The 25,739-nt window shown below is 43.7% G+C and overlaps 1 protein-coding gene across 1 annotated transcript; it reads right to left on the reverse strand.

Moving 5' to 3' along the window:
* Nucleotides 1–6,885: 6,885 nt before the first annotated feature.
* Nucleotides 6,886–22,758, reverse strand: LOC127566912 (fidgetin-like). The gene is made up of 2 exons (XM_052009431.1): nt 22,673–22,758; nt 6,886–9,089 (listed from the first exon to the last, which is right to left on the reverse strand). Exon 2 carries the CDS (start codon nt 9,076–9,078, stop codon nt 6,886–6,888), a length of 2,193 nt encoding a protein of 730 aa, XP_051865391.1. The 5' UTR covers nt 9,079–9,089; nt 22,673–22,758.
* Between the last annotated feature and the right edge of the window lie 2,981 nt (nt 22,759–25,739).

The following is a 25,739-nucleotide window of genomic DNA, read 5'->3' on the forward strand; positions in this document are numbered from 1 at the left end:
GGAGACTTATCAGTCTTTAGCCCATTTAGTTTTCCTAGCACCTTCTCCCTAGTAATCTTAACTGAACTCAGTTCCATTTCGTGAGACTCCTGACTAACCGGCACATTGCTGATGTCCTCCACGGTGAAGACTGATGCAAAATATTCATTCAATTCCTCTGCCATCTCTCTATCATCCATTATAATAGCTCCTGCACCATTATCAATTGGTCCTATATCAACCCGTGTCTCTCTTTTACACCTTACGTATTTAAAAAAACTCTTAGTATCCTTTCGAATGTTATCCGCCAACTTCCTTTCATAATTCATCTTTTCTTTCCTAATGACCTTCTTAGTTTCTCTCTGCAGGTTTTTAAAAGCTTCCCAGTCTTCTGTTTTCCCACTAATTATTGCTTCTTTGTACGCCGCCCCTTTTGCTTTTATTTTAGCCTTCACCTCTCTCGTTATCCACATTTGTGCCTTTTTTCCATTCAAAACCTTCTTTTTTCTTGGAACATATCTATCCTGCAATTTCCTTATTTCCTGTAGAAATTCCTTCCATTTCTCCTCTGCCGTCCCTCCAGCCGGTTACTCTTCCAATCAATTAGGGCCAACTCCTCTCTCATACCATTGTAATTTCCTTTGTTCCACTGAAGTATCGATACACCAGTTATCAGCTTCTCCTTCTCAAACTTGAAACTGAACTCAATCATATTGTGATCACTGGTTCCCAGTGGTTCCTTTACCTTTAGTTCCCTAATCACCTCTGGTTCATTACACAGCACCCAATCCAGAACAGCCCATCCCCTGGTGGGCTCTTCAACAAGTTGCTCTAGAAAAACGTTCCTTAGACATTCCACAAACTCCCTCTCCTGAGTACTACCGCCATTCTGGATTTCCCAGTCCACCTTCATGTCAAAATCCCCCATAATTATCTTCACATTGTCACTCTGGCATGCTTTTTCTATCTCAAACTGCAACTTATCGTCCACTTGCTGACTGCTATTAGGGGGCCTATATATGACTGCTACTATTGTCCTTTTACCCTTGCTATTTCTTAGCTCCACCCACAAGGATGCCACCTCCTCTGACCCAATATCCTTCCTTTCTATTGATTTTATATCACTACTAACCATCATGGCCACACCTCCCCCTCTGCCTACCCGCCCATCCTTCCTATACACTGTGTACCCCTGGACATTCAGTTCCCAATCACATCCGTCATAAAGCCATGACTCGGTGATTGCCACAATGTCGTATTTATTAACCTGTAGTTGTGCCACTAGGTCATCTACTTTATTCCTAATGCTACGTGCATTTAAATATAGTACGTTTAGTCCGGTATCTGCTATTAATTTTGTTGTACTTCTATTGTTCAGCAGATTATCCTGGCTTTCCACCTGTCTATCCTTCTTAGGATGTAAGATCAGTCTTCCGGAGAGTGAACCCGTGGAAAGCATCTGGCCCATTTGGTGTCCCAGGCTGTGTCCTCAGATCCTGTGCAGATCAGCTGGCGGGGGTATTTGCAGACATTTTTAACCTCTCCCTGCTTCAATCTGAGGTCCCCACCTGCTTTAAGAAGACCACTATCATCCCGGTACCTAAGAAAAACAAGGTAACGTGCCTTAATGACTACCGACTGGTGGCTCTGACATCCACCATCATGAAGTGCTTCGAGAGGCTGGTCATGGCACGCATCAACTCCAGCCTCCCAGACAACCTCAACCCACTGCAATTCGCCTATCGCCGAAACAGGTCTACAGTGAACACCATCTCCCTGGCCCTACACTCAGCTCTGGAGCATCTGGACAGTAAAGACACCTACATTAGACTATTGTTTATGACCACAGCTCCACCTTCAATACGATAATTCCAAGCAAACTCATCACCAAACTCCAAGATCTGGGACTCAACACCTCCCTTTACAACTGGATTCTTGACTTCCTGACCAACAGACCACAATCAGTGAGGATAGGCAGCAACACCTCCGGCACGGTTATCCTCAACACTGGTGCCCCTCAAGGCTGCGTCCTCAGCCCCCTACTCTACTCCCTATACACTCATAACTGTGTGGCCAGATTCTGCTCTAACTCCATCTACAAATTTGCAGGTAATACCATCACAGTGGGCTGCATCTCAAATAATGATGAGTCAGAGTACAGGCAGCAGATAGAGAGCTTAGTGACATGGTATCATGACAACAACCTTTCCCTCAATGTCAGCAAAACAAGAGAGCTGGTTATTGACTTCAGGAAGGGGGCGGTGCACATGGTCCCGTTTACATCAACGGTGCTGAGGTCGAGAGGGTTGAGAGCTTCAATTTCCCAGGAGTGAACATCACCAATAGCCTGTCCTGATCCAACCACATAGACACTACAGCCAAGAAAGCTCACCAGCACTTCTACTTCCTCAGGAGGCTAAAGAAATTTGGCCTACTTCTGTTTCAAATTTTTGATGCTATGCAAATACGTGTGCGGTCTATTGTTTCAATTAGTCTCTGAAAGGCTCATTGTGTCATGCAGTAAGAGTCATGTCCCCTTTGGCACTCACCAACTTTTATCGATGGACCATAGAAAGCATCCTATCTGGATGCATCACGGCTTGGTACGGCAACTGCTCTGCCTGGGACCACAAGAAACTGCAGAGAGTTGTGGACACAGCCCAGCGCGTCACGGAAACCAGTCTCCCCTCCATGGACTCTGTCTATACTTCTTGCTGCCTCCGTAAAGCAGCCAGCATAATCAAAGACCCCACCCACCCCGGACATTCTCTCTTCTCCCCTCTCCCACCGCGCAGAAGATACAAAAGCTTGAAAGAACATACCACCAGGCTCAAGGACAGCTTCTATCCCGCTGTTATACAAGTATTGAACGGTTCCCTAGTACGATAAGATGGACTCTTGACCTCACAATCTACCTTGCTGTGACCTTGCACCTTATTGTCTACCTGCACTGCACTTTCTCTGTAGCTGTGACACTTTACTCTGAATTCTGTATTGTTTTACCTTGTACTGCCCTGAATTGACCTGTACGAACGTTATGCAAGACAAGTTTTTCACTGTACCTCGGTACAAGTGACAATAATAAAACAATTCTAATTCCAATTCCAAGAGGTAATTTTAGGTTGCAGAGGAGGTGGTGAGAAGGATAAATGAAACAAAAGGAATATCTGTGATCGAGTGAGGCCGGGTCAAATGTGTTAGTGTAGACAGTTACAGGGTGATTACACTCCTTTGTCTGTGTTATATGTTGCTTATCGGAGGGCTGTGGGACATGCTCAGTAGGTCAGGCTGTACTAATGGGGTGAAAAAAACTGAACCAATATCACAGATGAATGAAATCACCAGTTCTGATACAGACAGAGCAAGCAAGTTACCTAAAGTTGGCGAATTCAGTATTGAAGGGTGCAGAATACCCAGACGGAAGGTGAGCTGTAGCAACTAAATTCAGGAGTACACAAGGGGCCAGAACTGGATAAAGGCAGAGAGATGGAGAGCTGGAGGAGATTATGAAGATAGTGCATTGGAAGCATCACATTTGTCCAAAACAACCCAGACATCTGAAACCTGCCGCAGAATCAGGGTAACATATGTCACAAGAAGAACAGGAACATAAAGCAATGGATTTTCTGCCCCATGGTGTCGTGAGCTACCTGTTAGCAAGCACACAGAAACTTATGATGGTCCAATCCTGAAAACAGTTCAGGCCTCATAATACTTTGGTCAAGTAACAGCTCACTCTGCACATTATGCCCATTATGGGCAGGTTTAAAACCAGCTGAGTAATTTTCACATGTTGCCTTCACTTCAAATTCATCATGCCTCCCGATAGCTATAGCATTTCTTTCTAACTACTTTGTTAAGGGTTTACAAACCCTTGATAAAGTAGAAAAAATTGAGTCGTTTGTGATTCACTGATGCTACATAGTTTAAGTCTTCTGAAAAATAGTGGCTCATTACTGTACGACTTACAGCTTTACAACTTTAGAGGAACAAAGGACTGCAGATGCTGGAATCGAGATGAAAAACACGATGATGCTGGAGGAACTCAGCAGGCCAGGCAGCATCCGTGGAGAAAGCCCTGCCTCCCTTCTTCTGTCCACCTATCACTGCTCTGCTTTTCCCTCGTATATATTGGGCTTCCCCTTTTCCTATCTTCAGTGCTGAATTCCACTTCAAGTAATCCCCCCTGCCCCTCCCTCCCCCCCACCACGCTTCTCCTCTTCTTCCTTTTCCTAGCCTGTCTCTTTTTTTCCCCCCCTTTCTCTCCTTCCCTTTGGCCCATCCCCCGGTGGATCTGCTCTCCCCTCCTCCCCGGCATCCACCTACCACCCTCTCTTACCTGCATCTACCTATCACCACCCTGTGCCCACCCGTCTCCCCTCTCTTGTCCACCTATCACTGCTCTGCTTCCCCCCACCCCCCATACTGCATATTGGGCTTCCTCTTTCCCTATCTTCAGTCCTGAAGAACGGTCCTGATCCGAAAACATTGACTGTCTGCTTTTCTCCACGGATGCTGCCTGGCCTGCTGAGTTCCTCCAGCATCATCGTGTTTTTCAGCTCCACAACTTCTTTTTAATTTTCAAGATCCATCATTCATTATTATGCAAATACATTCTATTAATATGTTGTGCTCTTCAGGGTTGAATGCTGCACTTTTATCCAATTCCCAGAAGGGAGGTCTTGGAAATATTTTGCTCTTTTCCCAAATAAATTCATTTTTGCTCTATTTTACTCCAACTTATTACAGAAATTGAAGTCACTTTCCCTAAATTCAGTTAGGTTATTTTTAATTACTTGTTTGGTATCTGTAAACGACTGAGGCAGTAGTAGAGAAAGCTGGGGAAACTATACTGAGTAGTTAAACGACCTCTGAGTTCCAGCCAATTTCTACAGGAAGTTCAACTCCGTAGAGCCCTAACCTTAGAACAATTATAAGAGGAGTAGATTTGATCAAAAGATAAGATCAGATCTCTATTAGTCACATGTACATCAAAACACACAGTGAAATGTATCTTTTGCGTAGTGTTCTGGGGGCAGCCCGCAAGTGTCACCACGCTTCCGGTGCCAACGTAGCATGCCCACAACTTCCTAACCCGTACGTCTTTGGAACGTGGGAGGAAACCGGAGCACCCGGAGGAAACCCACGCAGACACGGGGAGAACGTACAAACTCCTTACAGATAGCGGCCGGATTTGAACCCCGGTCGCTGGCGCTGTAAAGCGTTATGCTAACCGTTACACTACCGTGCCTGCCAAAAAATTAATGGTGCACAGGGTGCATTTATTTGATTGAAAGGAATTAATTTGGAATATCATACTTTGGAAGAATACGTATTAACACAGATAACCAATAAATAATGTGCATTTCATGTCATATCAAGTCTTTCCTGAGTGCAGATCTTGAAATGATGCATTGTTTGATGTTTCAGTTTCTAATACTATACCTGATGATAGAAGTATACAGATGTTGCTGGCTTTTCTTGCACTGGTGAAGAGAGAGTGGATTATATACAGTACAACATACATCTCTACCGATGGAGGATTTGACCTACAATCGGCAGTATCAATTGAAGTGCTGAAAGATATACTGAGTGGAAATAGAAAGTATTATTCTTTGAGCACTTTGTTACCTTCTTAAGGATCACTGGAAGTTCCATTGATCTAGGAGCTATTTGGAAAATTCTGAATACTGAAGGAATGAATGACTGTTGAGTTCGTCATTGCCAAAATTGACAGTGTGTATCTGAACAACCAAGCCCCAAAGGGCAAGGCTTCAAAGAAGTTCTACAAGTCGAATGCATACTGAAGGAGATGAAAAGGTAAACATCAGTCCATCTACATGTTGCAATTATAATACAATTCTTTGCCATACTACCAAAAATACTTGACTGCATTCAAATTCAAACACCAATACAACTTGAATTTTTAAGTAAGTATCTATTAATACTTGTTTACTAACTAACTAAGCCTTTTAAGGTTACTTAGAAATAGCTAAAATTGTCCTGTGATATCTGCCCCCTTTTATAGGAAATACTGGTTGCGTAAATGCACATGTCCAACATGCAACATTAAAGCCTTGGTTTAAGATGATGATTGAATAGACCTGTGAACTTCATTTTTTCCAATTCTCCCTCTTGATCATGGTGACTCTTGATTTAATTTCAGAGGTGATCTTCAATAGTTCATCCAGGTGGGCATCTTCATGTTGGAGCCTAGATAACGAATGCTGGTACATCATTCACTCATGACAGGTATTACAACTGAGCCCCATCCTATCCTCATCAACTATCCATAGACTTACACTTATAGCAGGGATCTCTGGATAGGGAAAAGACGTTTTCTCCACCTTTCTAGCCAAGAGAAACCAATGTCAATTGAAACAACCACAGCGGAGATCATGACTTTATGGTTCTTGGTTGTTTCTATCAGGCTACAGCTAACTTCCATTGAACCTGTTCAAGAGAGTTCATGTTATCCCTTTGGAGTCAGTATAATCACAGCTTTCCTGAGCATTTGATGAAAGATTATTTTATAATGACACAACATTAAGAGCAAGAAAAAAAAGAGCCCGCTCTTCACCCCGGCTGGAGCAGAAACACTTACAACAGTAGGAATAAATAGAAAAACATGCTGAGAGAAACTGCATACCCTTGGTAATTTAGTTGATTTGGGATAATTTAAAAAGTTATCATTTTGATTAAGGAACACATGAAGGCTTACTCAGCAACTAACAACTTCAGAAATGTTACAGCTATCTACGGAAATATTATCAGTTGATTGTTTCGCATTTGCTTTTAGTGAGATAATGGAAATTTACAAAAGGCACTCGCTTAATGCAACATAGTGTTCCTCTCTTTGCTTATATTGCATCTCGGACTCCCCTGAATACCTCCAAAACTTTTCTGTCAGACACAAGACCCAAACGACTTGCTCCATTCTGTGTACAACTTTAGCTCCTTTTGGGAAACACTGGGACGGACTTTGCAAAAAGCATTTTCAAAGTCTTTGTAGGTGGCAGCCTTTAACTGACCATCTCCTTGCTCTAAAGCTGCTTCCCGGCATAGTTGCATGAGATCGCTCCCTGAATATCCCTCTGTATTCTGAACAATCAAGCTAATTTCCCCATCACTGAGGCAATGGTCTTGTTGGGACAAGGTATAGATTAAAATTTGGCGTCTTGCAATGCTGTCGGGCGGAGAGATATAAAGCCGCTTTATGAAGTACCTGTGGATGGTCTCCTCAATATCATCTGGGTGCCTCGTACCTCCAATGACTATAATATGGTCACTGCTCGAGTTCACCACACCTTCTACATGAGACAGTAATTTGGCTTTAATAGAATTAAGATGGATGCTTTCTTTACCCACAGGGTTAGACAGCATGACATCAAGTTCATTGATAAAGATAACAGAGGGTTGACGAGACCGAGCTATGAGAAACATAGCCTGTAGGATCATCTCTCCGTCTCCCTTCCACTTGGAGATGAAGGAAGACCCACTGACCTTCAGGAAAGTTGCCCCTAGGTGAGTGGCAATGCATCTCGTGAGCATTGTTTTGCCTCCACCACGAGGTCCAAAGAGCAGAATGCTTTTTGGTGCTCCATTTCCACCACTATAAGCTTCCGGCCTCAACAAGGGCCACAGTACTTGTTGTTCAATCACTGCTTTTGCAGTATCCAGTCCAGCAATATCACCCCATTGCACTGGAGGACTCGAATCAACAATTTCGTTGGTTACTAAGCTTATGAGTTGAGAATCCAGGCTTTTCAATTGCTCCTCCAACTGATTGCTCGCAGTAACTGCCTCAGCTCTCTGAGCCTGCAATTGGTGAGGAAGAATGCAGTCTTGCTCACTCACCACTTCTCCGTCCAATAATGCAGGTGTGAACTTCACAAAAGCTTCGCATGACCTTGACTGACGCAGAAGTTGTTCACTATTATATGGTGGAGACGGTACCCTTTTCTTATCATGGTCACTGTATTTATCGATAAGGTCATTCACAATACGTTGCTTCCTCGATTTGAATTCTACAGGCAATGTGTCACCATTTCTACCGAAGTGATTACCTTGACACTCATCAAGCGCCACGTCATTTGGCATCTGGTACAAACCTGAAGCAATCCTTTGCTGTCCGTAACTGTATCTACTCATACCCTCATCCTCTTTTGGTGTTATATCGAAAGCTTTTCTTTTCAAAGCACCATTTGAGCCATTGGTCACAGGAGACAGGGAGTCCTTGTTCAAGCTGTGGCTTCGGTAGGTATATCTAGGGACTATAGAATGTCGGGACGAGGATGGAAGATGAATAGGAGTACCCAAAGATGGAAGATGCACGCCTGAGCAACCAGGGCCAGTGCTTGACTGAGAAGGGTAATGGTTTGAGGGGGAGTTGTAGATTGAGTTTACTCCAGCTAAACTTGAATTATAAGATGGCACTATAGTGGGCATGGGATGTACTGGCTGTAGAAGACCTGAACTATTTAAAGATGCAGTAAGAGAGGAAGGAACTGCTGATGTCGCTTGGTTGAGGTAGTCTGAGGGTGAATAAGTTGCACTGTAGCCCGATGAACACTCCTGAGATGTTCCAATTGGTACAAGGCAGGATTGAATACGTGAGGCAGAGATAGGGCCACTTGTGTTACTTGGATAGCAAGGTTCGGAAAGACTGCTGGTCACCACAGAGGAACTTCCGATCCCAACACTGCCACTTCCTGGTGGGAGGGTAGAATTAGTTCTTGCTTTACTGCCGGCAAGGCCATCGTCTATTGAATTCATGGAAAATGTTCCCTGCTCACGAAGGGACATTTGCCAGGCATCATTTTCATTCTTCTGTTCATTAATTGGCCCAAGAGGAGCATCTATGTAAGGATTTAGCTCTGGCCTCTCACATGAAGAGTTCACAATCCCAGAGTACTTCTCCGCATATTTCTTGAGCAAATTAGAGGCCGTCAGTGCAGAAATGTCATCATTTGCCCACTCATATCGGGACTGCTGCTGAGTGAGATGGTTCTCTTCTATTTTGTGAGCTAGAGAAGACATTGTAAATGAGATATCGAGATACTGCTCTGTCCCCTGGGCATGCTCTGGAGTCCAATGCATCTTCAACAGGCCTGAAAGGCAACAACATGCATTGTGAACTAGATCTTCAAAGACTAGTCAATCAATATGACTTTCTAGGTTATCAAAAAAGTATCCAGTTACCCATCTGCCAGAACTGAATGGGACTAGCTATGTTGATTTACCTGCACAACCATACTATTACAGTTATAAATGCTCTTGTGCAGAAGCCCTATATCCTTGTTCCGCCAATGTTCAGCAGTCAATTCATGTAGATTTGAGTTGTAAAGAGCAGTCAGATTGCAGTGAATGGAAGGACAGATCATGAAGTTTCCAGTAAGTGCAGAATCTACTCTAACGCTGAAAATTTAGAGTAAGGCAGTTCACGCATTGGAAAATATTCTGGTCAGAGGTTCAGACTGATTGGCTTTCTAAGTAAAGGGCTCAGGGTCACTTACCTTGCTGCAGGTGCATGGAATTCTGTCACTGCCCATGCATGTGGTAAAATAATCTTCCAAACTTCAGTCAAGGTTCATGCAATGATAGTCATCTGGTAATGTGTCTGACATTGCTAGGACAGACTTTCTGCCCATTTTTTGTTTAAATGTACACTGTTCAATAATATAATTAAATATATCAACAGAATTTCCTTCTGTATCTTCCAGTGCTTTTATTTGAAGGTTCTACTTCAAAGCTTCATCATCGCCCAAAAGTCTTGAAACCTGCCAAATACTGAAAGGCCTGGATAGAGTGGATGTGGGGAGGATGCTTCCATCAGTGGGAGAGTCGAGGATCCGAGGGCACAGCCTCAGAATAAAGGGATGTCCCTTTAAAACTGAGAGGAGGAGGAATTTCTTCAGCCAGTGGGTGGTGAATCTGTGGAATTCATTGCCACAGACGGCTGTGGAGGCCAAGTTATTGGGTGTATTTAAGGCAGAGGTTGAGAGGTTCTTGATTGGTAAAGGGGTTAAGGGTTACAGTGAGAAGGCGGGAGAATGGGGCTAAAAAAAAAATCAGCCAGGATTGAATGGCCAAGACGACTAGATGGGCTGAATGGCCTAATTCTGCTCCAATATCTTATGGTCATATGGTCTAACTTAATATTTTTGCCTGGAGCCAAATGTAGGGATCAAGTGAAACTGAGGTCAGCAAGCCATGTGACCACTGGGATGAATTTTATAAAGCCCCATTCTACAAACTCACAACCAATGGAGACTGGAAAATCACAGCCAACAATCTTCTTACGTACACGGGTTTTGTGTCATAGCCAATCTATCTTATAGGTGCACAAAATGTCCCCTTGGTTTCTGAAGTCAATGGAATGATAGAAGAATTTAAGTTGCTGTAAACACATGGGATTGCATTATGGAATTTTAGGCAGCCTCACAAGTCTTTATTTAGTCTTCTCTTGATAAACGTGATGCACCACTGTCGAATATAATAGACTCCATACACTTTAGGGCCTCGATCATGTGATTTTTCAAATTCAGTGTTAATTTTTCTCCATATTATCCTACCTACAGGAGCAGAGGCGGAATGGTGTTGGCAGTTACAAATAGCCTGCATCAAACAAAGTATTTCAGGATTTTTTGAAAGGGGAAGGTACAATAAAATCAGCTGCATCTGTCAGTTGTAATTTAACCTTGTAGGTTACATAAACAAAAAGGTTGCATTTATATGAAGCCTCTTAAAATCTCCCCAAGTCTTTTTGAAGTGTAGTGACTGCTTTAATATCTGACGACCAATGTAGGCACAGCAAGATCCCAAACCCGCAGTGAAAACCCACCTCCCTGACATTTTTTTTCCTTTGTCCAAGAAATCAATCTCTTGGCTTCACAACACATCATCTCCAATGAATGAATCATGGTTTTCAGTGACTTGAACTGGATGAAGTACCAATGATCAGCCTAACCAGAAATACAATTAAAGTACAGCATTCAACAGATCCAATGTCTTGGTTATAAAGTCCAGTACTCAATTTGGTTTATTGAATTTTGGAAGTCCCAGGTACTTGCTGTAGTTCCAATTTACTGCAACACCCACAGTGGTGGTAAGGCAAAATAATTGCCATATCAGCCTGTTCCAGAAGTGACCCTAAAACACCTAATAGGTCCATGAAACCTCCTTTAAAAAGGTACCTTGTGTTGGATTGTATTATTGAGTCATGAGGGCCAGGAAAATATTGGGTATTGATTTTGCTCTGTACTGAATTAGTTCATCTCAACTGAGACCATTATGCCTTTGATTAAGAGAGCAAAAAAAAAGCCAAACGTTTCTCCTTCTGATTAATGCTCAATGGCTCCTAATGCAAAGTACATCAGGCAAGGACAGAATAGGATCCAGGTGTGATAGATCTCTCACTTCATAACTTAGAAAAATTGGTATTTTTGTGGGCATGAAACTAAGATGTGCGACAGGTAGAATAGATTTGAGATTTCCAGTGTAGATGTGCAAGACCCCAGTTGTCGAGACACCCTTTGGAAACATTTCTTGCTAAGTGGCAGCCTAACAGTGAGTCGACATGCCTCATCTCAATGCCCCCATGCTCTTTCTTTCTCTCTCCTTTCCCAAGGAAGATGTAAGAGGAAGCAAACAAGTTTATTCATTCACCACAATCCAACCTCAAAAATTTACTGTGACTGCAACATATTAACTAACTCTTCAAATGATCATGCAATAGGTATTTTGCCATTCTGCATACACAATCTTTCCTTTTCTTTATAAAAATATATTTGACGTCTTACTTTTAAACAGTTGCCTTTATAAGTGACATCTAGGCTCTTGCAAACAATTAGTTTTAGGCCATGAAGCTGGGGTTAGATGGAAGGAGAATCAGTTTGAGATCATTTTTGAGGTAGTGATAATAATTCGGTTAGACTTAGCATAGTTATGGAAAAGGATAAAGGTAACATGGGAATATAAAATGGGGCAAGGACAATTTGACTAGAATGAGAAGTGATATAGGAAAAGTGGACTGGAAACAGTTACTGTGGATACATTGGTCTCAGAGCAAAGGGAGGTGTTCAAGAGAGAGATGGAAGGGATCCAGTGCAAACATGTTCCCAAGATCAAATGAGCGTCACTGCCACATCTAGAGCCCTGGGCGACAAGGTGCAGAGAGGGGAACACAAGGCAAAGAAATGAAACCCACGCAAGGCACCAGGGCTTAATACCACAGAAAGTATACAAGACTTTATAAAGTGTAGGAGTAAAATGAAAAGGGAAATTCGGAAGGTAAAGAGAGCATGAAAAAACACTGACAAGTCAAAGATGTTTCACGTACATAAAGAGCAAGAGGATAACTAAGGGGAGTGAGGCCTGTTAGGGACCTACTATGTGTGGAGATGGGGGATATGGATAAGGTTCTTAATGAATGTTTCACAACTACCTTCACAAAAGATGCCAGCATCATAGTTGAGCATTAGCATAAGATATTGGATGGGATAAACATAGAAGAAGAAATGTTAAAGGTTTTAGCATCTTTGAAGGCGGATAGGTTGCCAGCCCCAGATGGAACACATCCCAGACTGCTATGAGAAGCAAGGAAGGAAATTGCAAAGGCTCTAACTACAATGTTTGCAATTCTCCTTGATGTAGGAGGTACCATAGGATTGAAGTTCTGCTAACATTGTAACATTTAAAAAAGAGAGTAAGTAATTACAAGCCAGTTAGTTTAACTTCAGTGGTGTGTAAACTTCATTTCTACAAGATAGTCTAAACCTTCATTTAGAAAGTGACAGTCAACATGGAATTGTTATGGGAATGTCAAGTCTGACTAACAATTGAATTTTTTGAGGGTATAACACAAGGAGAGTTTATGAGGTCAATGTGTTAGTCTACATGGAGTTTAGCAAAGCTTTTCACAAGGTCCTATAGGACAGGCTGGTCAAAAAAATTATAAATCCCATGGGATCTAAGGAAGAGTGGCAAATTGGACCTGAAATTGGCTCAGTGGCAGGAACAAGGATCATGAGATATATTTAAGGTGGAGGTAGGTAAATATTTGAAAGTAAGGAGTTGAGGGTGATGGGGAACTGGCACGGAAGAGGAGTTGAGGCCTGCATAGGTCAGCCATGATCATATTGAACGGCGGGGCATGCTGGAGGGGCCAAGTGGCTTACTCCTAACTCCTGTTTTCTTGTTCTCAAATGGTTCTGGTTGATGTGCTTTTATCTGATTGGAAGGCTGTTACCAGGGGTGTTCCAAAGAGATTGGTGCTCAGTTCTTTGCTCTTCTGTAATGTATATGAATAATATACATTTAAATGTAGGATGCATTAAACAAAAGTTTTCAGAGGATGCAAAAATTGGCCATGTGGTTAACATAAGGAGGAATGCCTTAGTCTGCAGAAAGAGAAAGATGGTCTGGTCAGTTGGCAGGAAAATGGCAAATGGAATTTAATCCGAAGAAGTGTGGGAATGTATTTGGATGTATAACAAGACAAGGGAATATGGATCAAATGGCAGGATAATGAGTGGTTCAGAGGAATCTCGGAGGGTATGTCGAAAGGTTGCAGGACACACCAGTTAAAAAGACATACAAGGCGCTTTCCTTCATTAGCCAAGGCAAAGGACATAGAAGCAAGGAGGCTGTGTTGGAATTGTGTACATGGCCATAGCTTGGGGACTCTGTGTTAGGGATTATTCTGGAATTATGAAATTATAATGGATAGCTGGTATGAATTATGAGAACCAGTCTTCGGGAAATAAACCTGTTCACAATTCAACTTTAAGGCTATCTAAACCAATCACTGGGTGTGGGACATGCTGATTCTGTACTAGGCAGGCGAAGACAGTAAGTGAATATTCATGTTAGTTGGTGCTCATTGAAACCTTCATGATGAGATCAGCCATTAAGTGGCCATCTTCTGTGTTAAAACATTGTTAAAGGCGTATCCCTGCCATTCAATGCACAATTCAGGACAGGTCTGTTTTGTCACTTAATATTCTGGCTACTTGTATGTTCAAGGAGTCATCCCTCAACACTGTAACAAAAGAGGTATATTTTGGGTGTCTGGAGTTCAGATTGACCACCAGTATTTGAATATTCACAGGGATTCTGCTAGTTAGTGTGTGTTACCTTTGCTTGTCTACATTCAAAATGTTAACATTAAGTAAGTAATTATAGCAATTGAAACTGTAGTCAATCAGTTATTGCTGTCTTTGTGTTCAAAAAGTATGAAACATTGTGTTGGGAGAGGAGAACTCGATTCTCCAGAAGATCTGCTGTGTTGCAATAAAGAGCTTTTACATCTCCCAGCTACAGCTTCTGTGTGCCTCAGTTCAGTAGTCGCCACACTCCGTACAGTTCTGGTCACCACATTAGGGGAAAGCTGTGACTGCAGCAAAGAAGGGGCAGAGAAGATTTATGAGGATGTAGGGCGGGACTAGAAAAGGACAGATTGGACAAGCTGAGGTTGTTTTCTGTGGAACAGAAGAGATTGGGGAAGGTTTATATAAAATTTCCTGTATCAAATAAATAGGAAGAATCAATAACACAGGAGCCAAAAACTAGTGGGCAGAGATCTAAAGCAATTAGTGGAAGAATTGGAGGGGAGATGAGGGAAGGTTATTTTTTCACCCAGACAGTGGTCGAGGTCTGAAGGGGCAGAAGAGGCAGAAACCCTCATCACATTTAGCAGCATTTTGAGAAGTAAATGAAGAGCCTTGAGCTGCAGTACAATGGACTCAGTGCTGGAGGTGGGATTAGACTGGGGAGCTTTATTTTTAACCAGCACAGATGTGATGGCCCAAACAGTCTCCCTCTGTGTCATAAATTCTTTATGATCTTCTGATTATCCACTCCCCCAGTCCAGAGAAGCTCACTCCAACTACAGCACAACAACAACTGCCCCAGTTGAGATGTCTTATCTTTCTTTTATTTGGTGGCTTGAACAGTTAGGGGATGCAAGTAGATAGGGTGATTAAGAAGGCGTATGGCATGCCTGCCTTCATTGTTCAGGGCATTGAGTATGAGAGTCAGGAAGTCACGTTGCAGCTGTATAAAACTTTGGTTGGGCCATATTTGGAGTGTTGTGTGCAGTTCTGGTCGCCCCATTACAGGAAGGATGTGGAGGCTTTGGAAAGGATGCAGAAGAGGTTCACCAGGATGCTGCCTGGATTAGAGGGCATGAGCTATAAGGAGAGGTTGGACAAACTTGGGTTGTTTTCTCTGGAGTGTCGGAGGTTGTGGGGAGACCCGATAGAAGTTCATAAAATTATGAGAGGCATAGATAGGGGAGACAGTCAGAATCTTGTTCCCGGGGTAGAAATTTCAAATACTGGAGGACATGCATTTAAGGTGAGAGGGGGAAAGTTTAAAGGAGATGTGCGGGGCAAGTTTTTTTTTAAAACAGAGAGTGGTGGGTACCTGGAACAGTCTGCCAGGGTGGGTGGTGGAAACAGATACAATAGTGGCATTTAAAAGGCTTTTAGACAGGTACGTGAATATGCAGGGTACGGAGGGATATGGATCACGTACAGGCAGGTTTAGTTTAATTTGGCATCATGCCTAGCACAGACGTTATGGCCTGGAAGGCCTGTTCCTGTGCTGTACTGTTCTATGTTCTATGACCGTGACCCCCTTAAGATAACTAACTGTGCTTATAATGAAAATAAGGAACCAGAAATTGGCACTCACACACTTTGAATACAGGTTATTTTGTAGCATTTTTCAGTACCTCCCCCAGTGTTGTTTTATTTTTAAATTCAGTTACTTTCTAATTTCACACTGGAAAGTGTGCCGTGTTACTGTGAAGGTGCTCACAAATATTTGGTTGTGTGAACAGCTGTGTTCTGCAATTTTTTGTTTTTAGAAACAAAGCGGTACATTCAGAGTGTGAAAGTGATAGAAAGGTGAGATCAGGAGTGTTTTTTTAAACCACTGATAACAGGCAAAACACGGGCGCCAGCAACATCTAGTGGATTGACAATGGAATATCACAAACAGGCGTCAATTTGATATACCTTATTTTCCTCTCATTGATAATATCAGCAAAATAATAAACATCAGTTAAAAAAGAGTAATAGTAAAGAAAGAACTTGCATTTATATTGCATCACTCTCGACCACAGGATGTCCCAAACAATTTTGCAGCCAATGAAGTACTTTTGAAGCGTAGTCACTGTTGCAATGAAGGAAATGTAGCAGCCAATTTGCGCACAGCAAGCTCCCGCAAACAGTAATGAAATAATTGAAGCATGGATTGGACATTTCAGGCATGTTTATTGTTTCTCTGAGGATCCTTCCTGCTCCAAAACAGCTTCGCGAACAGTCTGAAAAATACTTAGTAAGGTCTTCATGAAAAATACACGCATAATTATACAGTGACTGGGGATGATTGAAAAACCAGTCATTTCCACAGATCAACTGACAAAAGTAAAGTTAATAGGACATAATATTTTAAGTTTGATACATCTTCTGCACCCTCCGAGTTCACCTTTTCCAAGTCACACCTTCAACTCTCACTTTCCAACTCCAAGCAAGCTGATTACCCAATTTCCATTTGTAGCCACCCTGCTGGCCGTTATTGCAATGTTAACGACTCTTTCATCAGCTACGTCACCATTCCTCGTAATATGTTGCAAATATCCCCCTCCTAAATAAAAGCACTCCATCCTTGCAAGCTACCACACCATCTCCAAGCTTCACACCATCTCCAACCTCCTTCAAAGTCTTGAAAATGTTGTTGCCTCCTGCAGCTTGTTACCCCACCCAGCCACATGGCTCTGGTCAAAGTCAAAATCAGGCAGTGGGTGAAGGTGACCACGACCATTTCTCATTCTTTCTGATCTATCTCAACTTAACTACACCATTCTCTTTCAACACCTCTGTTGTCCACTCAAGGGGATTTTCTCGCTCGTCTCCACTCTGACTCACCCAGTTACAATCAGAAAATCACCGACAATAGCTTATCTTCTTATGCCTTCATTATTGGCTCTGGAGACTCTCAGTGATTTAGCACTGACCCCCTATTTCCCCATGTACTGCTCCTCGGTAACATCCTCCAAAAACACAGGATTTTCCTCATGGACACTGACACCTAACACTCTCTAACTGTCACCTCTCCACAGCCTCCACACTGCCCTACATTCAACCCTGAATCGACCATGATTTCCTCCAACTAAACGTTGGAAAAATTGAAGCCACTTGCTTCTGCTCCCATTACAAACCTCTTCACTAAGCATGACCACTGTCTCAGGCTAGGCCTGCAATGTGATCCTGAGCTAAGGTCCTGCACCCATATCTTCTCTGTAACAAAGGCTGCCTATTTTCACCTCCATAAGCTTGTCTTCACCTCTGCATCAGCCCATTTACTGCAGAAACCATCATTTGTGTCTAGTCCCTCTGGACTTGAATTTCCCCTTGACATTTCCCATCTTCCATCCTCCACCTACAACGAGCTCATCCAACTCTCTTGCTGCCCAAATCCCAATTCCCTCCCCAAGTCTTCCTGCATCTCCACCTTGTTTCAATTAATATATTCTTCTAAAACTTACCACACCCATCAAGCTTTTAGTCATCCTGCCTTGCATCTCCTCTTTCGGCACAGCGCTGATCTTTGTCTGATCCTGCTTCTGTAAAATCTCTTGGGTCACTTGACTTTAAAGACGCTTTGTGTCGATGTCTTCAGGGCTCAGTTATGGCCACAGCTGGGAGATCCACCCTAATGAAGCCCCACCTTGGAAAATGTATCAGAGTTATGGGGGCAGGTGGCTCAGGTGGAAATCCCACCCTGCTGCTCCCCCACCAGGGATCAGGCCCACCATGTGAAGTCATAGAAGTGATTACAATCGAGGAGATTTTGGGGTGCAGCAAGCCCTTGCATTGCAGGAGGGAATAGCCTGAGCATAGAAGAGACAAGAGCTACGTGACTTACAGTTGCACTATCGCTGACCTATTTTGGAGCAACAATGCAGGAGGTGGCGAGTCACAGCCAAAAGGACCTGCAGGGACGGGTAACCGTGCATATTTGCGCAGCCAGTGGCGATGGCATCGTAAGGCAAGCCTCTCCAGAAATATACATCGTAGTTTATTCTGAGGAAAATTAAACACGGCGTGGCTCTTTGACGAGGAAGGATGTGACTGGTACTTTACAGTTGCAAGTGCAGAGAGTATAACTGCGGTTGCAGTGCAACACAGCTGTGGGCCAGAACCTTCATCCACGCGGACAAATGGGGAGGTGAAAGTGACGCCATTGCTATCCAGATCGTGGTTGTGGAGGCAGGGCGAGAGTGGCGGTGCGGAACATTATGGCCTCATTCTGCAAAGTGGTAAGTGCATGCTGCACAATCATTACTGCTGACAATTGTCTTACCATGGAATTTACGCAAAAAGCACTTATGATATAAAAGGCCAGAGAGTGCAAACAGTAGACTCCAGGATGCAGGGAAGGAGACCAATCTCTGAAAGGTTTGTGCAGGTCTTTAGTTGGGCGTTATTACTTTCCAATTATATTCAATCTGCAAATTGTATCTGTATTGTTCATATTTTGGTTTTGCAAAGACCAGCACACTTCAACCTGTTTTCTCCTCTTCGTGGTTGGACACTTGCCTGCTGCTGTGACCCCATCATAGCCTCATCCCATGTTTCTGGGTCACATCAGGCATACAGAATGGTCTCTCGGATACCAAGAGGGAGTTAGCACCCCAGAAAATTATTGCAGGGCCAACATTGACAGAGAGAACACTTCAGCAAGTGACTGAGTACTTAAGGTGGAAGAACCCATAAAATGAATAAAGGCTTTTCTTTCTATGTACTTTTCTGAGTGAGAGCAGGAGACTGAGGCTGATAAAGGCAGAATCCACAGACAGACCCACTCCCTTTCATCAGTTGCAGATATGGGTAGAGAAATGGCAGATGGAGTTCAACCCAGCCAAATGTGAAGTGTTGCACCTTAGGAGATTCAATGTAAAGATAAGATCTTTATTAGTCACATGTATATCGAAACACACAGTGAAATACATCTTTTGCGTAGTGATTTTGGGGGGCAGCCCGCAAGTGTCACCACGCTTCCGGCGCCAACATAGCATGCCCATAACTTCCTAACCTGTATGTCTTTGGAATGTGGGAGGAAACCGGAGCACCCGGAGGAAACCCACACAGACACGAGGAGAACGTACGAACTCCTTACAGACAGTGGCCAGATTTGAACCCGGGTCTCTGGCGCTGTAAAGCATTATGCTAACCACTATGCTAACCGTGTAAAGAGACAATACACAGTTAATGGCATGACCCTAACAGTGTTGACGCACAGAGGGATCTTGGGGGTCCAAGTTCATAGCTCCCTGAAAGTGGCTACACAGGTTGACAGGGTGGTAAAGGTGGCGTATGACATGCTTGCCTTCATTAGTCGAGGCATTGAGTTCAAGAGTCAGGAAGTTATGCAGCAGCCTTATAAAACTTTAGTTAGGCCGTATCTGGAGCACTGCATTCAGTTCTGGTCGCCCCGTTATAGGAAGGATGTCGAGGGTGCAGAAGAGGTTCAACCAGGATGCTGCCTGGATTAGAGGGTATGTGTTATAAGGAGAGGTTGGACAAACTTGGCTTGTTCTCTCTGGAGCAGTGGAGGCTGAGGGGAGACCTGATAGAGGTTTATAAGATTATGAGAGGCATAGATAGAGTAGACAGCTGGTATCTTTTTCCCCAGGGTTGAAATGTCTAATACCAGAGGGCATGCATTTAAGGTGAAAGGGGGTAAGTTCAAAGGAGATGTGCGGGGCAAGTTTTTTTTACACAGAGAGCGGTGGGTGCCTGGAATGCACTGCCAGGGGTGGTGGTGGTGGAGGTAGATACGATAGGGGCATTCAAGAAGCTCTTAGATAGGCACATGGAGGAAATGGAAGGATATGGACGTTGTGTAGGCAGAAGGGATTCGTTTAGTGGGGCATTTTATTACTAATTTAATTGGTTCGGCACAATATCGTGGGCTGAAGGGCCTGTTCCTGTGCTGTACTGTTCTATGTTCTATGTAGAGCAATATACTGCTGCTAGTGCCATCTGTTTTCTGCACGGGGGTCAGCTGAGACAGCAGAGAAATCGTTGCGCTTGCTATGCCCTATCTCCCCACCACCACTTATGGGCAGGGCCAGTGGTGAGAGAACTGAGTTCAACAGGGGTGAGTCTTACTGCCAAATTTGCCCGCCATTTTCTAAGCGAGGGTGGGGGAGGGACACCAAATCCAGCCCCCTGCTTTCTGTAGAAAGAATGACAGACTGAAGACATGAAGATTAATTAATTTTATTAAGCATTTCAATGCACATGTTTATACGTGATCATTATATTTTCATGACATCTCTCCTTGTGCATTCTCCATTTTGTCTGCAGGTTGTTTGGACATGTGCAGGACAATTAAGTATTCTTTTAAGTTCGGCAGTAATGTGGCTACAGAGGATATCTGAGATCAGACACTCACCCTGTGTACCTACAGTATGTCCCTTGCTGGAGCTGTTGAGAGCTCTTCACTTCCTGTGTTCTGACATGATGACAGGACAATATTATGTTTCAGAACTGCGACATGAAAAACACCTCATAGACTCGCTTGGTTAGTTGCTTTAAAGTCTTAAGACATCCCAGAGCATGTCACGAACAATTTATAGTCACTGGTTGGTGTTTTTTTTAGGCAAAAAGAGCAGCAAAATTGTGCGCACAGATACCCACAAGCAGCAATGAGATACTGTCCAGTTAATCCATTTTGATGCTGTTGGTTCAATATGCCAGGAGAACTCTTGCTTTCCTTTAATAATAACATGCTGTAAATATTCAAACAGGTCTTTGAACAGCTGCCAAAAAACTATAGCATTGTCAATGATCAGCAGGCTTCTACTCCTTGACACCACCACTTCCTCTTCCTCACCCATGCCTTGTTACTCACCTGAAGCTCCCTTTTGAAACTCACTACGCCCTCCAGGATATGCACAAGGTTGCAGGCCGGCTATTCTTCCAGAACAGTGGCAGAAGAGGAATAAATGTTAGAATATTGCCTTCAAGACACAACCATAGAAAGCACCCTATCCTATCTGGATGCATCAGGGCTCGGTACGGCAACTGCTCTGTCCGCAACCACAAGAAACTGCAGAGAGTTGTGGACGCAGCTCAGCACATTATGGAAACCAGTCTCCCCTCCATGAACTCTGTCTACACTTCTCGCTGCCTCGGTAAAGCAGCCAGCATAAGAAAAGACCCCACCCACCCGGGTCATTCTCTCTTCTCCCTTCTCCCATCAGGCAGAAGATACAAAAGCCCGAAAGCACGTACCACCAGGCTCAAGGACAGCTTCTATCCCGCTGTTATAAGACTATTGAACGGATCCCTAGTACAATAAGATGGACTCTTGACCTCACAATCTACCTTGTCATGACCTTGCACCTTATTGTCTGCCTGCACTGCACTTTCTCTGTAACTGTAACACTTTAGTCTGCATTCTGTTATTGTTTTACCTTGTACTACCTCGATGCACTGTTGTAATGAAATGGATGGTATGCAAGACAAGTTCACACTGTACCTTGGTACATGTGACATAATAAACCAATTTACCAATTTTAACTTGAAACTGTGCTTTAAATGCAAATTGGCAGTGTACCTGTATTACAGAAACCACAGAAAGGGAAGACAGATGAGAGTAGGTCAGTCAATACTGACAGGATACATTCCCCTCACCCCCCTCGTGTTCTCAGGCAGCCATGGGTGGACTTGACTAGTTGACTTCCTAAAAGGAGTCAAGAGCTTGCACTTCCCGAGCCCTCCTCCAATTTGTGTGTCTTTTGTGAAGTGCAGCCTTGTTACGGAAACGAAGGACAGGCATTGACATGTTGCAGACTGAAGGGGAAGATACAGGGATAGGCAGTCTCGTTGTGTGCTTCATTTAGTGGCCAAGTGTCCTGCAGCCATCTGCGTTACAATTTGATGTAAAAAGGCTTTTAATTACAAAGTTGAAACTTGTAAAAGGGTCCTGCTGAAATATGGGTATGCATGAGATGCCCTTGGAAGATAAATATAGTTCTTTGTGAGGGGAGGGTGAAGGGACAGAGCAACCTGAACCCCGTCACCATATCCCTATCCCCTCCCCCACACTCTCCATCTGCCCACCGGTCACACACTCCTCTCACTAGTTCCCCTCCCCACCCCACCTCCAGTGATCCCGCGCTCCACCTTCCTCTCCTATCAGATTCCATCATCTTCAGCCCTTTGACCTATCATCTCCCTGCTTCTGACGCCATTCCTACTCTCCCCCTCCTCCATCTGCCTGTCCCCCCTCCTCACCTGAATCCACCCATCACCTGCCAGCTCTTGCTCCACGGCTTCCCCTCACTTCTTTATACTGGTTACCTCCCCCCATCTCTCAGTCCAGATGAAGTGTCTCGACCCGAGAGATTGACTGTCCATTTCCCTCCACAGGTGCTGCCTGACCTGCTGAGTTCCTCCAGCGTTTTGTGTGTTGCTCCAGCATCTGCAGTCTCCTGTGTCTCCATGTGTTGACAATAAATCTGTTAAATTCCAAGCTCCCAAATAACTACGGAGACACGAGAGACGGCAGATGCTGAAATCTGGAGCAACACACAATCTGCTGGAGGAACTCAGTGGGTTGGTCCAACACATTGTTGTTTGGTGTGAAAAATGTTACTGTAGGATATTCTTACCTTGCCTGGTTTCTTAAGGTATGGAGTATCCCTCCACATCTGTTTCTGGATCTCATAAGGAGTGTGCATAGTGCTCAGTATGACTTCTATCTTCTCCCAGCCATGGTGTAAATCTGCCTTGTAGGGAGCGTGTCCTCAAGTGCCAAAACAATCAACCTCCCTTGCACTCATGCTGTGGTATTAAACACATCCATTCTTAAACTTAGCTTGAGACACAAGAGACCGCAGACGCTGGAATCAGGAGCAACAAACAATCTGCTGGAAGAACTCAGTGGGTCGATCAACATCTGTGGGGGGAAAGGAATTAATGCAGGACGTCCTGATGCAGGGTTTCGCCCCGAAACGTTGACAATTCCTTCCTTCCCACAGATGCTGCTCGACCCACTGAATTCCTCCAGTGGATTGTTTGTTGCTTAAACTCAGCTCATTTGCCCAAAGGCAGTTTTGTAGATTGACATTAGATTTGCCTTTTCTATTTTCCCCACTTTTGTAAAGTATGAGATTCCAATAAAATCACAAAATGAGAAAGAGGGAGAGAGAAGGGTGCAATAAGCAAGAGAGAAAAGGGGAAGGGAGAAAGAGCGGCAGAGAAATGGAAACAGAAAGAGATTGAGAGGGAAATATGAGAGAGACATAGAAATGGGAGAGAGGGAGAGAGGGAGAGATGTATGGAGATAAAGCAAAGAAATAACAGCTTGATTTGAATGAACACCTTCAACGTATCAAAAATCCCATCACACTATACAGGAATTATAATGAAACAAAATTTGACTCCAAGCCACAAAGAGGACATGAGGACAGATGTCCAAAGGACATTTCTTAAAGAATAACGGTGGTAGAAATGAAGTCGTGTGGAGGTACAAGAATCCCTTTGGGCTTCAGCAGCTAATGGCAAGGCTATCAGTGATGAAGGAATTCAAATTAAGGATGCACACGAGGCCAGAGTTATACAGAGATCTCAGAGGGTTGTAGAGCTAATGGAGATCGCAGAGAAAGGGAAGGCTGTGGAGATATTTGAAAACATAAGAATTTATAATCAACGTGTTATGCCATTTTTTCTACTTTCCCCAAGGACAAATTCACATCTTGTGCAACTCCCAATACCTGTTCCAGCCACAATGCATCTCCCATATAAAGGGTGCTGCTTTGTTTAAACCAGTACAGGCTAGTTGTAACTAGTACCATTAATCCATTTCTGATCCATCTAACCAATGGACAGCACAGTTGATGCAGGTTGCCTGGTTGAAATCATTGTAATTAGCTGGTGGCATCATGTTGCCATGCATTGCATTTATTGGGCAAGAGTTAATTGGCCATTGGGAATTCCCTCCCCGTTTTCAAATACAGTCTAATTTAGCCTCTTATTGTTGGTATTCCCAATATTTATTACAGAAAAGTTATATTTATTCACAACCGGAGTCAGGCTAGCAATGTGTCAGATCAGAAAGAGTGAGGGTTGTCCAGAGAGGTTGTGATGTGGAGCTGGATGCTATCTGCATGTACATGGAGCACAGAATCTCAAATCTCAGGCCGTATCTCAAATAACGATGAATCGGCGTACAGGAAGGAGATAGAGAGCTTCGTGACATGGTGTCATGACAACAACCTTTCCCTCAATGTCGGCAAAACAAAAGAACTGCTCGTTGACTTCAGGAAAGGGAGCAGTGTACATGTACCTGCCTACATCAATGGTACTGAGGCCAAGAGGGTTGAGAGCTTCAAGTTCTTAGGAGTGAATATCACCAATAGCCTGTCCTGGTCCAACCATGTAGACGCCATGGCCAAGAAAGCTCACCAGCGTCTCTACTTCCTTAGGAGGCTAAGGAAATTTGATATGTCCCCTTTGACACTCACCAACTTTTATTGATGCACCATAGAAAGCATCCTATCTGGATGCATCATGGCTTGGTACGGCAACTGCTCTGCCCAGGACCACAAGAAACTGCAGAGAGTTGTGGACTCAGCATGTCACAGAAGCCAGCCTCCCCTCCATGGACTCTGTCTATACCTCTTGCTGCCTTGGTGAAGCAGCCAGCATAATCAAAAACCCCACACACCCGGGTCATTCTGTCTTCTCTCCTCTTCTATCAGACAGAAGATACAGGAGCCTGAGGGCACGTACCATCAGGCTCAAGGACAGCTTCTACCCCACTGTGATAAGGCTATTGAACGGTTCCCTTATATGATGAGATGGACTCTTGATCTCACAATCTACCTTGTCGTGACCTTGCACCTTATTGTCTACCTGCACTGCACTTTCTCTGTAGCTGTGACACTTTACTCTGTACTGTTATTGTTTTTACCTGTACTACTTCAATGCACTCTGTACTAACTCAATGTAACTGCACTGTGTAATGAATTGACCTGTACGATCGGTATGCAAGACAAGTTTTTCCACTGTACCTCGGTGCAAGTGACAATAATAAACCAATTCCAATACAACGTGATTTTGCATGATGCTGCCAAGCAGAATAATATAGATCAGAAAATGAGGGGACCCAAGGATAAATAATTGGGAAACACTAGAGGCAACTTTGCAGGCACAAGTGATTCTATGGCTTCAGCTGGACAGATAAGAATGAAAGCAGTTGGACATAATCCCACCCATCTCTCTGACAGAGAAGAGGCTTTGGAGAATGAGGCGTGCTGGCCTTCATCAGTCAGGGCACTGAGTATGGAAGTTCAGACGTTATGTTGCAGTTGCAGAAGACATCGGTGAGACTGCATTTGGAATATTGTGCTCAGTTTTGGTCACCGTGGTACAGGAAAGCCGCCATTAAGCTGGAAAGAGTGCAGAGGAGGTTTACGAGGATGTTGCCGGGACTCGAGGGACTGAGTTATGGAGAGAGGTTGAGCAGAGTTGAGAAGGAGAATGAAAGGTGTACAAAATAATGAGGAGCATAGACAGGGTGAATGCGCAGAGTCTTTTCCCCCCGGGGTTGGGGAATCAAGAACTAGAGAGCATTAGTTTAAGGTGAGAGGGGAGAGATTTAATAGGAACTTGAGGGGTAACTTTTTCACGCAGAGGTTTGTCAGTATATGGAATGAGCTGTCAGAGGAAGTGGTT

This window comes from Pristis pectinata, chromosome X (genome assembly GCF_009764475.1).
Source record: "Pristis pectinata isolate sPriPec2 chromosome X, sPriPec2.1.pri, whole genome shotgun sequence".
Classification (NCBI taxonomy): Eukaryota; Metazoa; Chordata; class Chondrichthyes; order Rhinopristiformes; family Pristidae; genus Pristis; species Pristis pectinata.